Raw genomic sequence first — 18549 nt, forward strand, 5'->3', positions numbered from 1 at the left:
CAATAAGATTGGAAGACAGATTGAAGAGCTTCAATTGGTCGAAAGCTTTGGCGGCCACAGTTGGAAATTCGCTGAGGAAATTTGCTGACAAGTCAAGTTCTTCAACGTGTTGAGCTCCTGTTGAAATAAAAAGTGAGTTTTCATTAGTTATAATCCATTATATCATTATTATTTTATTCACAATCACAAATCATAAATTAAAATATGATTGGGAGAAGACAACAGGCATAGCCCAAAACTGTCTTCTCCCAAATTTTTACAAATAAAAGTTTCAAAAAAGAATGAGGTTAGATTTCACTTTTCACTTTAAAAAGTCCAATTCAAAACTAATGACTAAACTAAAACTTTTTAATTTTAATATTTTAAAACTAATGGTGTAAGTGCACGTCCAGTGCCAACATACCTATTATCAAATTTTTGGTTGTGATCGATTTAATATGTTATTTTGAGCATAAAATCACAAAAAATTAAAGGGCGCTCACTATTGTTTTTTAATAAACTAAGTTCAAAGTAGCACAGTTTTACATGCATTTAACCTATGAGTAGCAGCCATTTTGATTATTGAAATCATCAAATTATGATATTCCTAATCTGAGTTTTCCTAACCCAAAGCTTTTCCTAACCTAAGCTTTCCTAACATAAAGCTTTTCCTAACCTACAGCCTTTCCTAACCTTAGCTACTTATGGCTGCTACTTATAGGTTAAATTCATGTAAAGTTCTGCTACTTTGAACTTAATTTATTTTAAAAACAATAGTGAGCGCCGTTTAATTTTTGTGATTTTGTGCTCAAAATAACATACTAAATCGATCCCAACCAAAAATTTGAAGACAGGTATGTAGGCACTGGACGTGCACTTTAGCCATAAAAGTTTCAAAAAAGAATGAGTTAGATTTCACTTTTCACTTCAAAAAGTCCAATTTGCACTTCAAAACGAATGACTAAACTGAAACTTTTTAATTTTAATATTTTAAAACTAATTAACAACAGAAATATTTCTCTCAAATCTCTTCAAATTGGGAATTTTTGAGTTATTTTACAAAATTTTGAGCCAGAAAAGAAACACAACTTCTCTATTAGCACAGCTGTAATAAACATTACACATTATAGTTATGAGAACGCGGCCCGGCAACCGAGCTCCTTTGTTACAGTAGGGAATCAGCTGCCGGGGAGACTAGTTGACGCAATTGTATTTTTGCCAGGGTATCGGCTGACGCCTGTAGTCAAAATTGCAAGGAGCTTAGTTGTCATGGAGACAGCTTGGCGGTGACCCGTTCTGGGAACGCACTAACCAAGTTCCCCGTCAGCCGAGCTCCTTTGAGAGCCACTTTCGAGGAGATTGGTTGACGGCGTCAACCGAGCTCCTGAGAGAGGAGCTTGGTTGTCGTCTACGGTCCCGACAACCAGTTCCCTTCTAACCAGTAGGGGATTAGCTGTCGGGGAGACTCATTGACGCCGACAACCAAGCTCCTCGCACGCTCAAGTCAAAAATTGTGTTTAAAACATTCCCTCCAAATTCCTTTATCATTGTTCTATTGTTGCAAAAATGGAGATTTCACACTCAACATTAAAGCTGCTGAAAAAGGTGTAGGGAAATTCGTAAAAGTGTGAAATTATACATCAAATCGAAGAGAATTTAATGTTCTATAAGCTCATAATCAGCATGGATTTTTCCCATCGATTTTTGAAAATTTATAAGAGCAAAAATAGAAAAAAATTGGTGGAAAACGTGTTTTTTTTCATAAATGTCACACGCACACCTTCAAGAGCGGATATCTCGAAAACTAGAGGAGATATAGAAAAAATTGTGGTATGAATATTGTAGGAAATTATGTAAGCTTTAATTTGTTATATGTCAGTCAAGTCCTTAAGATACATACTTTTTGAGTTTTATGCGAGAAACCAAAAAATGGTACCTTTAAACCACCCCCACCCCCTTAGCACAGGGGGTAGGGGTGGGGACTTTTGATATGTTTACCTCCTACTACCCTAAACAGAACTGCGGGGTCAAAAATTGTCTTCCCAACTTTTCCCCCTATACCCTTTTTTGAGCATTCATTGCCTGGACTACAGAGTTTTCGCGACTAAACTGACATAGGCCTATACTCGTATTTCGTGCACTTATTCAATGGATTTTGGAACAGTCCTCGAAACATGCCTGGTTTTACCAGTCATTCATTGCTTTTTGACAAGTTATATCACACTTTTCAAGAACCAATAGTTCAAACTTCATAAAGAGGTTCATCTTAGGTATTGGTTCATATTTTTATGTTCTTATCCAAGAGCTACATTTCAAAACAACAAGCGAGTGAAGCGAAGTGAAGTTTATTGAATTCTGTTCAGGGAACCAATAATTCAAACTTCATAAAAAGGTTCAGCTTAGGTATTGGTTCATATTTTTATGTTCTTTTATCCAAGAGCTACATTTCAAAACAACAAGCGAGTGAAGCGAAGTTTATTGAATTCTGTTCAGCTTTCCAACGTATTTAGAGGCATCAATATATACTGGTAACATAATATTCTGTTACAATTCGTCCAGAGCGCAAGGCTCGCATGGCCCTTAGGCCGCTCCTATACGTACTTACATATACTGTATTATATACATACAGGAATCACTTGCGAGACGTACAAACACTCATTCTGAAAATGCTTGCCAATCCAATTAGATTAACATTTCCGAGTCAGTTAGATTCGAAAAGAGTTCATTTAGGGCCGGTTTCCGAGCTTGGGATTTAGCTAAGTTCTAGACTTTGAACAGCTGGAGTCGGAAAATTAGCTTTCCAAAACGGGGCGTAGTCACAGTTTTTATAACAGTAGACGCAGTTTTTATTTTCTCATTTTCATAATTGGAAACGTTTTTCCTTGACGAAATTAAATATTTCTAAATAATTCAAAATAGCTGATACATTACACTATTTCCTCTTTATTTTATTTTTTGATCAATTTTCTAGTTTTTAAAATTTAATTCAAACGTGACTTTGACAATGACTACGACTACGCCCCGTTTTGGAAAGCCAATTTTCTGACGCCAGCTGTTAAAAGTCTAGAACTTAGCTTAATCCCGAGCTCGGAAACCCGGCCCTTAATGTTTGCAGTGATAGAAGTGACACCATTAACAAGCTTTTCTTCTAATAATCGAATTAAAGAATGTGTGAAACAGTGTCTGTGATTGTACTACTCCCCCGCCCACTTCAAGCTGGTTTCAATGCCCGATAGGGATCGGCTGTCGGGGAGCTTGGTTGTCGGGTGCGATCACGACAACCAGTCCCCTCATATCCAGCAGGGGATCGGCTGGCGGGGAGCTTGGTTGTCGGGTACGATCACGACAACCAGACCCCTCGTAACCAGCAGGGGATCGGCTTTAGGGGAGCTTGGTTGTCGGGTACGATCACGACAACCATACCCCTCGTAACCAGCAGGGGATCGGCTGGCGGGGAGCTTGGTTGTCGGGTACGATCACGACAACCAGTCCCCTCATATCCAGCAGGGGATCGGCTGGCGGGGAGCTTGGTTGTCGGGTACTATCACGACAACCAGACCCCTCGTATCCAGCAGGGGATCGGCTGGCGGGGAGCTTGGTTGTCGGGTACGATCACGACAACCAGTCCCCTCATATCCAGCAGGGGATCGGCTGGCGGGGAGCTTGGTTGTCGGGTACTATCACGACAACCAGACCCCTCGTATCCAGCAGGGGATCGGCTGGCGGGGAGCTTGGTTGTCGGGTACTATCACGACAACCAGACCCCTCGTATCCAGCAGGGGATCGGCTGGCGGGGAGCTTGGTTGTCGTGAGCGTGTGAGGTTGTCGCCGACAACCAAGCTCCTTCGTTCTAGCAGGGCATCAGCTGTTGGGGAGACTAGTTGACAGCAGTGGTATACTTTTCCAGGGGATCGGCTGACGCCTGTGGTCAAAATTGCGAGGAGCTTAGTTGTCGGGGAGACAGGTTGGCGGCGACCCAATTTAAAATAATCATAATAACAAATCGTTCTATGTTTTTTAAAATTTCCAATTTCTAACGTATGTGAAATGTACTTTACCTGTAAATACGTCGCTGTTGAGTTTGACAAGTCGGTTGTGACCCAGAGAAAGTATGCGCATTTTTGAGAGGCCCTTGAATGCTCCCCCCTCAATGAGCTGCAGTCTGTTCCCAGTAAGATCCAGGGACTCCAGGTTGCGTTGTGACAGGAATGAGCCTTCTTTCACCGAACCTGTAACAGAAATTTAGAAGATCGTTAGGCTATTAAGAAACATAATATTTAAAATTCATGTATTATCTTATTGTTTATTGTTTTTGAAGGGACGGATTCAAGGATCCAAAGGTTGAAAGAACCCCACACGCCAACCGAAGCTTATTGTGTTCCCAAGTAGTATGTTAGTTAGGCAAACCAATACCTGTGTCCTTTACAAGAACCAGGAGTTTTTCCCTATACTAACATCCCATTCATCACCCAGTTGCTTGTTACAGTCCAGTGTGATATGCTTGGCAGTCTCTTCAGACTGATAAGACCTCGTGACCTACGTGAGTTCCACTCCTGGCCTACTTTGAAGGTCCTACCGCTAAGGAAGGGGTGGCCAAGTTGCCTCTAGGGCGTCCGACCACCCTTGACTTAGCCTCTTGACCTACATTTGTGCCTGGCGTTTCACTCATCTCTGGTCTCTTGAGTTTTTTCTTTTTTCCCCTCCGAAACTTCGCAGGGTCAGAAGCCTCACCTCTCCCAAGAAGTTTTGCCTAAATGGCCGTCCTTCTTTGAACAGTGGTGAGGTTTGGTCACTCCACCCAAAACTCGTGACCTACGTGAGTTCCACTCCTAGTTCCTTCCGCTGAGAGAGGGGACGCCAAACTGCCTCTAGGGCGCTCGGCGCCCGGCCAAAATCGACTCAACCTCTTGACCCACATTTGTGCCTGAAGTTTCACCCATCTCTGGTCTCTTGGGGTTTTCTTTTTGCCCCACCGAAACTCTTCAGGGTCAGAAGCCTCACCTCTCCCAAAAAGTTTTGCCTGGATGGCCGCCCTTCTCTGAGCAGTGGTGAGTTTTGGTCTCTCCACCCACAAACTCGTGACCAACGTGAGTTCCACTCCTGGCTTCTTTGTAGGTCCTTCCGCTGAACGAGGGGTCGTCAAATTGCCTCTAGGGTACCTGGCCACCCTCGACTCAGCCTCTTGACCTACATTTGTGCCTGGAAATTTCACCCATCTCTGGTTTCTTGGATTTTCTTTATTATCTTACTTTAATAAAATTATAGAATGTATAATTTATTATGACTTGGGAGGAAAAAGTAGGCTGAGCCTGAACTATATCTCTCCAAAAATTTTGATAGAATGTTAATCTTGTCCAAAAGTTAAAGTTATGAATTCACACACTGCATCGTCACTTGATTTTTGGTCCAGGAATAATTATTGGAAAATTTTGATGGTTGACGTAATACTCTAAATAAATCATAGAATGTATCACAATAAATTGGAATAAGAAAAGTTTATGTTGATTATAAGCTCATAGAGAGCGTTAGATTATCTTTAAGTTTATGTATAATTTCTCTATTTTATTCATTTCCCCACGACCGTTGCAGCAGTTTTTTTTTTGTTGAATGTCAAATCTTCACTTTTGTAACAATAAATCAATTGACAAAGGAATTTTGAGGGAGTGTTGAGAACTGAATTTTTGACTTTGCAGCTTTGTTGGGACTGATTAGAAGGTGAACATATCTAAAATCACTTTTTGTGTAGTTGAGAAGTTGATATTGTGGTAATAATTCATATTAAATATAAAAAATAAGAAATTGTCAAAAATTTCTTGGTCTTTTTATATCTAAAGTCCTCATACTTACCCCCGATACTATAGTTAGGTCCACGTTTTAATGGCAGTGTTTGATTAGCAATGGTATTGCTATCCTTGTCTATCATTCAACAAAGTGGATAGCGCTATCTCTTTCTCGCTTTGCTCTGTTGCCAAATCGACTTTTAACAATGTAGAATCAATAATCAATTAACAAAATATTTCATCTTAATTATGAAAATTGAATATGAAATTATTGAAAAATATAATTTATTGCTTAATAAAATAAAATTGATTATTTTAAACGAGAATTAACAGTTGATATTACATCAATAAAACTGTATCAGCTACCGTCTACAGAAGGCCTTGATAAGAGGATCGGCAACTTTTTTCTCCTATCTTTCTCCACTGCCATTATAACATGGACCTCAATATAGAGCGATGAGGGTGGTTTCAGAGTTTTATTTTTTCCTACACACTTATATCTTGGGAACAATGCACTCGACTGTCAGGACTAATCAGCCATTCAAAAATGAAGCTTGATAAATTTCCATTATGTTTTCTCTTGTAGAGACAGTAACAGAAATGCTTACTCAGTTTTCATCAATTTCTACAGATTTAACCTTCACCAACCATGACGGTGATCTCTCGCTTGCATAAATAAATAAATAAATAATAAATGTTTATTTCCCAAAAAACTAAAACTACAACATCAATTACAAAAATATTAGATAAATTACAATATTACATACAATAGTTAGTTACAAAAGATTCTTATAATGTGTTCTCTACTTGTTTAGTTTTTCTGTGTGGAAATTGACCTACTCCACTATGGCGTACCATGTTCTTGAGTAGGCTTTGTTAGTTTTTTTGTGTGTATTATCAATTAGTTAGTGTTTAGTAAGTCATTAGGTGGTTAGTTGTTATTTGAAATAATGTTTTCTATGTTCCTCATAAATACCTCATAAATCTCAATTTCACTTTTAATTCTGTTAAAGTGTGTGTTCTGAATCTTCTAATCTGACTATCTATATAATTTAATTCGTATAAAGTGTAACTATTGTATTTTATTTTCTTGATGAAATAAACATCTATTCTGCTTATCCTGCTAATCTAAGTGTTATCCATCACTTTCACAGGTGATCATGACCGTAATCTCCCGCCTACAGAAATACCTGTTAACCGGCCTCAGCATCTGTGGCGGCGCTGTTATAACGCACTACGGCCTTAACCAGAATCAAGACCACAGAGCCTACACGGCATGGACCACCAACTACGTCCCCGAAGTGAAATGGGATCACAACTGGGACAAACGGGAGCCTGAGTCCCTCGTCAAACCGCCGAAAAACGGGAAACCGGTCGACGAGAATGCCTACAACGAAATGATCGAGCAGAAAAAGTCCAAAGCCGTGAGGCATTTGATTCTGATCAGGCATGGTCAGTATAATTTGTCGGGGAAGGTTGACAAGGAAAGGGTGCTCACGGAGCTGGGACGAAATCAGGCCACGGAGACTGGGAAACGACTGAAGCTGTTGGATTTTCCATATACCAGGATTATTAGGTAATTCAAATTTAAATTTTATTCAATTCACAATATTCACAAATTATAAGAAACTAGTAGTTCTGTGAACAGTAGACCTCACGCAGTATTCTCATCCACAAGTACCTGATTGAAACAACTATAGAACTTATGGAAATATAGCAATAGACTGGCTTCTCCACACATCTGTGTAATCACTTGTCAGCTGATTTATGATGAATAAATAATTCTATAGTCTGATTTTTACTCCAATATTGGCGTATGAAAGAGGCTCCTTTTTACTTTCCTTGCCCTAATACCATAGGTAAGGAAAGTATTGCTTTCCGAAAAAAATTAAGGTACCCCAATTTCTAAATTTCTATACGTTTCAAGGTCCCCTGAGTCCAAAAAATTGGTTTTTTGGTATTGGTCTGTATGTGTGTGTGTGTGTGTATGTGTGTATGAGTGTATGTGCGTCTGTGTACACGATATCTCATCTCCCAATTAACGGAATGACTTGAAATTTGGAACTTAAGGTCCTTTCACTATAAGGATCCGACACGAACAATTTCGATCAAATGCAATTCAAGATGGCGGCTAAAATGGCGAAAATGTTGTCAAAAACAGGGTTTTTCGTGATTTTCTCGGAAACGTCTCCAACGATTTTGATCAAATTCATACCTAAAATAGACATCGATAAGCTCTATCAACTGCCACAAGTCACATATCTGTAAAAATTTCAGGAGCTCCGCCTCATCAATGCAGATAGATTCCCAATTATCAGGCTTCAGATACAATTGAAACAAAAAAAAAATCAAGTGGAGTAGATTGAGCATGAAAATCTCTACATTTAATGTTCAGTAACATTTTCACCTAAAATTGAAAATAAGCTTCAAATTCGAAAAATTTGATTATTCAATTGCAAATTATTGTTGATTCTATTAAATCATTCACTATGAAGAGATAGCAGACCTCATGTGTGTCTCCAGCGTTATTGCCCTGTCACCAGCTGGCTCAAATCTTTGAATAGTAGACTTGAGATGCGCGGGAACACTAGCGTCAGGTGATCAATTTTCATAACGGCAAGGAAAGTTGTGTGAGTGCGCCACACCAGATTTTTCCTTTTATATTATCCTTGAAATGCAAAATTTCCAAAAACCTTGTATATACGTCGACGTATCAATTAAAAAAGGAACATACATGTCAAATTTCATGAAAATCTATTACCGCGTTTCGCCGTAAATGCGCAACATATAAACATTCAAACATTTAAACATTAAGAGAAATGCCAAACCGTCGACTTGAATCTTAGACCTCACTTCGCTCGGTCAATAAATCATACAGCTTAACGATATTATAGTAATAAGTTAATAATTAAAAAGTACATAATAGTCCAATTATTAAACAATAAATTCAGACAAGAATTCGAACATGCTAAACCAGGACTAATTTGTGAAATTGGATAGGTTATGTTTACACTTCACGATTTTTGTCCAATTTTGAGTCCAAAATATTTATAAACTGGGAATTTAGAATTTAGGAATGTTGAAAACCAAATTAAATAAGAATACTTCACTAAATCATCACTAATAACTGAAAATACTGTATTAATAATAGACAATTTTAATGCCTTCTATATAGTTTTAGGAGTAAGTTTAAGTTTCTTTTCACAAAACTTAAACTTACTCCTAAAACTATATAGAAGGCATTAACAACACGGAGGATCAGCAACGTTGTTCTTCTATCTTTCTCCATTGCCATTATAACGTGGACCTCACTATATACGCATATCCATGATCAGAGCTTGATTCTAGTCGATAGAAGATGTACCATCATAGGTATGAATCTTGTAGCATCTTGTGCATTTTCTAGTAGAGTTGGGCCCTATTAAACGCGTGAAATTTCATCGAATTCACATCTTATCTCCAGTTGAATTGATGCTCTTTTGATTTTATTTGTAGGTCGACCCTGACGAGGGCCCAGGAGACCGGGGCGTTGATAGCGAAGGAACTGCCAGGGGTGGAGGTCACTGATGACAGTCTACTGGAGGAGGGGTCCCCCATACCTGTCGAGCCTCCAGTCGGCCACTGGAAACCGGAGGCATCCTATACATTCCAGGTAGCTTAAAATATGCATATCAATTAAGATAATAACTGCAATTAAATTAACTGCGATTAAATAATGCTGCAATTAAGAAATAACTCAATATTCATCAATTCTGACAAAAATTTAGATTTTTGCAACCATAATAAATAATAATAATGAGGGTGATGCCCACATAAGCTCTTAGGCTTGTGCGTGAATAATGAGAGAGAGGGATGATGAGAGATGACTACTTTTTAGGTAGTCGGGCCCGACGGCTGATCGTCTCCTCCGAAAGACGGGGTGACCGTATCTATGTGATTGTGCTGTGGTCAAAAACTTTTGCCATGGTCGAGATTCGAACTCGGGTTCTCTTGATTATCAGACCGGCGCGTTATCACTTACTCCAACGAGCCACCCAACATCGCTCGACAACGAGCCACCTATGCTGCCTTATTCGAATGAAACTGTTGTTTGAATCAAGCCTGAAAGTTTCTTTGATGAAAGGACGCAAGCAAATGAAAAAATGCAGGCGTGCGAAGCGAGCCTGATGATCCTATTTCTGGATGGTCCAGCTGGGGGTCCAGAGGGCCGAGCCCCCTGGCAAGACGCGTGTAAGGCGAGCGAAGCGAGAAGTGAATGAAACATATATACGTCGAGGGCACTTTTCTATACACCATCTGTTGTCGGAGTAGATTATCTCAGAATCACGCAAGGGGTTAAACAGATGATGTGTTTTCCAGGCTCCGTTTAATCTGGTGTAATTCATGAGGATTGATCATGGATTCATTGATCGAGCACTGGACTGTAAGGGTATGAAAAGATTGAAACTCAATACTTTGGATTATTGTGTTAGCACAATATGGATTGAATAGAGCACACAAATGACAAGGAGCTGCTTCAGGCGCTGATCGACAAATAACTACATACTGAATGTCTCTGATTGTCTATTAGCGTATTAAGCTACGTTTACACTATATAGCTGGAGAGCTATATAGATCTGCTATATAGCAGAGCTATATAAAATTTGAGCTTCATAATATAGCCTCTGTCAGCTGCATATAGCTCTGCTATAAGTAGATTCAACGCTAATTTTATGTAGCAGAGCTATATGTAGATCTGCTAGATGTAGCTCTGCTACATGTCAATTTTTGTTTATAGCAGAGCTAGATGTAGCTGCTCTGTCCTTGAAGGAAGGCTACCGCAGCTGTTTAGTGCCTGCTGGGTTTACACCAGATGTACTGTACTCATTTGTTGTCAGAGTGTATTGTCAGAGTGTTCTCATTTGTTGCTAGTAGGTTACTGTGCATTGTGAGCATTTATTTTTGATTTATATATTATTATGTAATGGTGGGGAGTGAATTTGACTGGAATAGAGACAAAATTATCCAATATCTTCTTTTTATTTTTCCCAGACTAGGCACTAAACAACTGCAAACAGCAGTAAACAAACAGCTGTGGCAGCCTTCCTTCAAGGACAGAGCAGCTACATCTAGCTCTGCTATAAACAAAAATTTACATGTAGCAGAGCTACATATAGCTCTGATTCTCTTTGAACACAAACACAAACTCTGTGGACGTTCAGATATTGATTGCTCTTTTGCTCTGTAGAGTAAAATAGCTTGGTCTGAAGATAGAAATCAAAGATAGAAAACCTTTAAATTAAGGAACTTATGAAAAAATTAAATTCTTTCTTAATTAATGTCCTTTCAGGACGGTTCTATAAATGATAGAAAACCTTTTAAGGAACTTATGAAAAAAAAATTAAATGTTTAATTCTTTCTTAATTAATCTAATTCATAATCAGCTATTATGTCAAGAAAATACCACAACCAGTTACGAAGTTCAGCTTCAGTCATGTTAAAGTTGAAGAGGTATTTGCTGCTATTAATGGAATAGGTAACAGTAACTGCTTAGATGTATATGGCTTAAACTCTTTTATTGTGAAATTAGCTGCTAATAAGGTCTCTGAAGTATTGACACACTTATTCAATAAATGTATAGACTTTGGCATATTCCCTGACGGCCTAAAAAAAGTTAAAATGATGCCTACTCATAAGAAAGGTGACAAGTCGAAAATAGAAAATTACAGACCCATTTGCATAGTGCAGATATTTTCCAAGATATTTGAAAAGCTCCTCCACAAGCAACTAGCTGAATACTTCGAAAATAGCAAATTACTATCAAAAAATCAGTACGGATTCAGAAAAAACTTGAGTACATGCGACAATGTGTTGGATCTAGTACATGATATTATAAGTAGTTTGGAACCAAAGAGAAAAGTTAATCTAAGATCCTTTGATCTGTCACGTGCATTTGACACAGTAGAGCATGGAAAATTATGTGATAAGCTATCTTACTATGGTCTTGACAGGGCAGCAGTAAATCTCATTGACTCCTATCTCAGCAACAGGCTACAATATGTAATTGAAAATGGGGAATTCTCAAGTGGTGAGATGATAAATTTCGGGGTCCCACAGGGATCTATACTGGGACCACTTCTATTTATAATCTATATAAATGACTTGCCTAATTTTATCAATGAATGTTGTAATGATAGTCACCCATACCTTTTTGCAGATGATTTAGGACTAAGAGTTAGTGGTCTTAATGAAGCTTCAATCAACACTACAACTGAGAATTGCACAACAGCAATTGAAGATTGGTGTGCTTCTAACGCTCTATGTCTTAACAAGCTTAAAACAAAGGACCTGCAATTCACTTTCAGCAGAAAATCAGAAAAACTCAGTTCCTTCAAATTTCTAGGATTAACACTTGACACCAATCTTAATTGGAAAGATCATGTTCTTGATGTATGTAGTAAGCTTGCAAAGGGAATTTTCATGTTACGTAGGTTAAGAAATATTGTAAGACATGAGGTGATGATAAATGTATATTATGCTCATATTTATAGTCATTTGGCATACGGTATTCAATTGTGGGGAAATAGCTCTATGTCACCGACACTCTTCAAGCTTCAGAAGAAAGCAATAAGAATAATTTGTCATGCGCCACCACTGGCAACTTGTAAGCCCATTTTCTTGAACTTAAAAATGTTGACTCTTCCCTCTCTATATATATTTACATGCTTGTTATATATGAGGAAGCATGTGCACAAATATACTCTGAATGCCGAGACTCACGATTACAATACAAGAAGTAGGCTAAATATAAGGATTGACTCTCACTATTGGACTACTGCTCAGAAAAATTGGCGTTACATGACTATTAAGCTGTTTAATAAATTACCATTTGAGGTTAGAATTATGGATAAAAATCATTTTAAGTCTTTTATAAAGAAAATACTGATTGTAAAGTGTTTTTACTCTATTGAAGATTATTCGAATTCTGATTTTACAATAAGTAGAGAGAGTTAGAGTGTCTTTAAGTTTGCTACTGTTACATGTTTCTTGTATCATTTGTATAATTTTAACCTTATTCTTCTGTAATTTTTTAGCTACTGTTCTGACGTTGTTATAACATTGTTAAATGTTTTCAACAATAAAGATTTTGATTTTGAATCTCCCCTTTTACTGCTTCACAGAAGAACAACTGTATTGTTATTGTTTGTTTAATCCGATGAATGAGTATTCTAGTCGAATTTTGAATTTATTTTCTCTGTACTTTCAGGACGGCCCTCGTATCGAAGCCGCCTTCCGCAAGTACTTCCACCGAGCCCGTCCCGACCAGACCGAGGACAGCTATGACGTCATCGTGTGTCATGGCAACGTGATCCGCTACTTTGTGTGTCGCGCGCTACAATTCCCGGCCGACGCGTGGCTACGCTTCTCCATCTTCCATGGCAGCATCACTTGTATCAGCATAGGTGCTAGTGGACGCGTCGTGCTCAGGACATACAGTGATGCCGGTCATATGCCGCCTGCATATCTGACCACTAGCTAAGGTTGGTAATAGCATAGAGAATAGATAGCATAAGATGTTAGGTTGGTATTTTTTTTTTTTTTTTTTTTTATTTATTTATTTTTACCAATTCACTAGAAATTTACAAAATAACATTTATCAACTAATATACATTGGTGTGGCTGGAAAAAGAAGCCTTGAGCTCCAGCCACGAGTTCGAAAATATTCTTTAAATTATTGGTACATTTGCCGTGATAATATTCTAAAATACAAACCAAAATATAGTAAACCAAAAACCAAAAATATGTATAAATAAACACACAAAATCAATTCTTGAATCAAAAATCAACAAGCCCAATAATAGAAATAGGTAATATAGAAATTATAATAATAATAAGAAAAAAAAATTTCCTTTAGGTAATCAAAAAAACCAAGTTTAAACTGAGCGTGTTAATAACAAGTCATAATTTATAGTATTCAATCATTCACAATCACACACAACTTCTAAACTTGACAATGGAAAAGTACACAAACTTGAAACTTTGAAAATTGCAAACTTGACGAACTGTAAACTTTACAAACTGTCAAATTGAGAACTAAAAACTTGCTGTACTGAAAACTTGACAGAGAGAGAATTCGAGTAATTGTAAACTTGACGTACTGAATACTTGAGGAACTGAAAACTTAACACTGAGTGGACGATATAACCTTGCCTTAGATATATGTTGAACACTGATAGAGACTGGTGACTAACTGGAAACATGGCAATCTAAAAACTAGACTAACTGAAATCTAGACACACTGAAATCTAGACATACTGAAATCTTGATAAACTAAAAACTTTAAAAATTGAGAACTTAAACTGAAAATTTGAGAGAAATTAGAACTTGACAACTTGACGAATTAGAAATTTCACAAACACAAACCTTGACAAACTTGAAAGTTGAACTGAAAATGTGATTTAATAAGCAACTTGAAAACTGATGCTGAATTCTTGATAAACTGAAAACTTTAAAACTTGAACTGAAAATTTGAGTGAAATGAGAACTTGACAAACTGAAAACTTGACAAAAGGAGAACTTGACAAACTGAAAATTTGATGAAATAATAATGACGAAAGGAGAACTTGATAAACTCAAAACTTGACTAGACAAACTGAAACCTTGAGATAATGAAATCTTGTTGAACTGGGAACTTGATAAACTGAAAACTTGACAAATTAGAAATTTTACAAACTCAGACTTTGACAAACTTGAAAGTTGAACTGAAAATTTGATTTAATAAGAACTTGAAAACTGACAACGTGACGTGACAGAAGGATACCTTGTCAAATGGAAAACTTGATGAACTGAGAACTTGCCAGAATTAAATTAATTAAATTAATTGACTGAAAAAGACTAAGAAATTGTCAAAAAACCACTGATTTATTGATAATTAGAAAGACCGGTTTCGGTTATTACACCATTGTCAATCTCTGATAAACTCAAGAAGTTTACCGAACTTCGCAATGATTAACCGAAACCGGTCTTTCTAATTATCAATAAATCAGTGGTTTTTTGACAATTTCTTAGTCTTTTTCATTCAATATGAATAATTACCACAATATCAACTTCTCAACTACACAAAAAGTAATTAAATAAATTTGATGAAATAAGAACTTGACAAACTGACTACGTGACGGAAGGAGACCTTGTCAAATGGAAAACTTGGTGAACTGAGAACTTGCCAGACTGAAATTTGACAAACGGAAAACAGGATTAACTGGAAACTTGACGAATTTAGAATTTCACAAACTGTAAATCTGACAATCTAAGAACTAGACGAACAGAAAACTTGCTAGACTGGAAACTAGACAAACGGAAATCAGGATGAACTGAAAATTTGACGAGTTGAGAACTTGACGTACTGAAAACTAGACTTTTCACTTATTATATCTTCATCGTAGTGCCTTCTTTTCAATAAACTGTGGAGTAATTTTATGTATACATCCCAATATTGTTATTTAATTATTTTTGTGTTTATTCTTGTTTTCAGATATCTCCGACAGTTCAACTTCTAAATCGATGTCTGATGCAATTTTATCCACTCGCAACGTGTAAGATAAAGCCCGTTAAACTGTTCACCATGAAACATCTAAAAAACTAACCAATTTGGAAGAAACAAATTTGAATTAAAAACTACTTGGGTGAGTGAAGAGTGATAAAATTATCATTTTACTATATTTTCTCTTTGTTTTTTTTTTTTTTGTCAAGCAAAACTATTTCAATTCATTTTTGTGATACTCTGTGCTAGGAAAATATTCAATTATGATGAATCCATGAAAGTTGTTTATGTATTACTACAGTATCTATGTTATTAAAATATATATTTATAATCCTTGTGATTCATCTTAGGTGTTGTTTCATATGATTTTTGTAATAAAAATGCATTTAATAGCTCTCCTTATCTCATCTGAAAACAAACGTATCTGCTATCTCTCTTTTTGTCAATTTTTATCAATGTTTGAACACATTTCTATCTTTTCATGGTAATGTTGTTGATGTATTACTACAGTATCTTTGTTATTAAAATATATATTTATAATCCTTGTGATTCATCTTAGGTGTTGTTTCATATGATTTTTGTAATAAAAATGCATTTAATAGGTCTTCTGAAATGAAATCTCATCTGAAAACAATCGCCTATGCTATCATTATTTTTGTCAATTTTTATCAATGTTTGAATACATATCTATCTTTTCATGATAATGCTAACCCTTCCAATGGCATTTGAAAGCTGATTGTTTAGTATGTGAATTTTCAATTTCAACTTTTTTAAATCTCAGGTACTGTACTTATTTATTGATTAATAATTGTTGTAATTCAATTATTATATTCCAATGTATTTTATAAATAAGGCACCGTACTTTGGTACACAATTCAATACATTCGAATGTGTTATTCCGATTTGAACTCCATTTTATAAAGCTGCGTTTACACCAAAATTTAAATAACTTAATCCTTATAGATTCTATTAGATTGAACGGAACTTGACAAACACATATGTTCATCATGTGCATGATAAGTTATGTTCAATCTAAAAGAATCTATAAGGATTAAGTTATCAACATTTTGTTAATAACTTTGGTGTAAATGCAGCTTAAGCGTTCCCAATTTAGTACTGTATTTTTAGAACTTTAAAATCAGTGATTTATGTCAACTTTCAACTTGAATGGATATATCTGTAGAATGTGAGTTATTAATAACAATAGTCTATAGTTTCTATCGAAAATAATTTCCAGATTATTATTCATAGCATTTATTATTATTTTAATTAAATTCTAGAACAATATTGTGCTAACTCTTAGCTTTAATTAATATTGAAACATAAATGTTCATAGTAATAAGTATTGTGCTTTTATATTGTACTTGAATAATTTTGTAATAAAATTGTTCTTCATTTGTAGATTTTATTTTTTGTTTTTACCATACCAAATGTTGGTGAATTGTCATACCTTTTCTCGATATTAATTCATTTATTTATTCTTTATTGCTGTCGTACATTCATATTTATGAGTTGATCATGAATAATGCTCAATAAAAACGATTTTTGACGTTACAGCATAATCTTCAAAAAGGTATAAGCTGATATCCATGAATCCTGTATAGCTTTATGATGAAGAGAACAAAAATGAAAAAAATTGTAAATATTCAGGTAAACATCACTTCATATTTGGGATGATGATAATAATAATTGTGTAATTTACTCAAATTTTGTCTGAATACATTTTCGCTTTTTGTGTAGTTCAGAAGTTGATATTGTGGTGATTATTCATATTAAATAAAAAGACTAAGAAGTTGTCGAAACCGCAGATTTTATTGAAAGTTAGAAAGACCGGTTTCGGTTGTTACACCTTTGTCAATCTCTGATATAATTTGTGTAAAATTATAATTAAATTGTAATTGAAGAAGTTTTAGGCAATAGCCTGTTTTTTCTTTTCCGATTCTTGTATTTTTTTGCTAACCTTATAAATAAATAAATAAAATAAGTTGAGACTTGGCCCTCCATCCTAAGAAATTACAGGGTTGCCAAATCGTGTAAAATTGCAACTTTCTCAAATTTCCAATTCAACGTCAGAATTGGATGTGGAATATCATCTCCGATATCCTAGTAGTGCTAGAAAAGTTTCAGGGATGAAGGATCAAAAGGAAATTTAACTTTTATGATAAAATTGGAAACATCGCGAAAATTTGTTTTTCTTTTGAATATCACTTCTCTCAGAATCATGAGGCGTCGTAATGCGTAATAATTTTACATCAAATTAACTGGGAGAATGTCTCCTTTCTATTGGTATCTGGATAATTTTTATCCGACCTATAGTTATTTTTTAATTAATGTTTATGTTCGTCAATGTCGAGACATTTAGAGCAGAAAACATGCAATTTTCGAAGAAACTTTCTCGCTTTCACACCTACTTATCTTTTGAAACAAAAAAGTTTCTAGCATGTCGAAAATTTATTACGCATTACGACGCCTAATGATTCTGAGAGAAGTGATATTCAAAAGAAAAACAAATTTTCGCGATGTTTCCAATTTTATCATAAAAGTTAAATTTTCTTTTAATCCTTCAAACCTGGATCTTTTCCAGCAACTAGGATGATATTCTACATCCAATTCTGACGTTGAATTGAAAATTTGAGAAAGTTGCAATTTTACACGAATTGGCAATCATGTAATTTCTTCGGATGGAGGGCCAAGTCTCAACTTATTTTACACAAACTATAGGCTCAACTCACACTTACGCGACTCAGGTCGAGAAGAGACTGCTACTCTAGTCTCTTCTCGACGCAGCATGTGTTTTCAAATGGTGACACTCAGACCAGTCGACTCTAGTCTCCGCGACGTCACCATTTGAAAACACAACATGCTGCGTCGAGAAGAGACTAAAGTCGCAGTCTCTTCTGAGCGCGACTTTAGTCTCTTCTCGACGCAGCATGTGTTTTCAAATGGTGACACTCAGACCAGTCGACTCTAGTCTCCGCGACGTCACCATTTGAAAACACAACATGCTGCGTCGAGAAGAGACTAGAGTAGCAGTCTCTTCTCGACCTGAGTCGCGTAAGTGTGAGTTGAGCCTATAGTTTGTGTAAAATAAGTTGAGACTTGGCCCTCCATCCCAAGAAATTACAGGGTTGCCAAATCGTGTAAAATTGCAACTTTCTCAAATTTCCAATTCAACGTCAGAATTGGATGTAGAATATCATCCCCGATATCCTAGTAGTGCTAGAAAATTTTCAGGGTTGAAGGATCAAAAGGAAATTAAACTTTTATGAT

The 18549-nt window shown here is 36.2% G+C and overlaps 2 protein-coding genes across 4 annotated transcripts in view; both read left to right on the forward strand.

Moving 5' to 3' along the window:
* Positions 1 to 16677, forward strand: LOC111050666 (serine/threonine-protein phosphatase Pgam5, mitochondrial; the record flags this gene model as incomplete). 3 transcript variants are annotated; one of them, XM_039435008.1, is given in 6 exon segments in its annotated part: positions 1 to 135; positions 6479 to 6485; positions 6919 to 7335; positions 9255 to 9411; positions 13006 to 13279; positions 15271 to 16677. In XM_039435008.1, coding segments are annotated over 3 exon segments (846 nt in total). In that variant the 3' UTR covers position 13279; positions 15271 to 16677.
* LOC111050668 (chaoptin-like) overlaps positions 1 to 18549 on the forward strand; it is a 184361-nt gene that overhangs the window by 56541 nt on the left and 109271 nt on the right.

This window comes from Nilaparvata lugens, chromosome 8 (assembly GCF_014356525.2).
Source record: "Nilaparvata lugens isolate BPH chromosome 8, ASM1435652v1, whole genome shotgun sequence".
NCBI classification, from domain to species: Eukaryota; Metazoa; Arthropoda; class Insecta; order Hemiptera; family Delphacidae; genus Nilaparvata; species Nilaparvata lugens.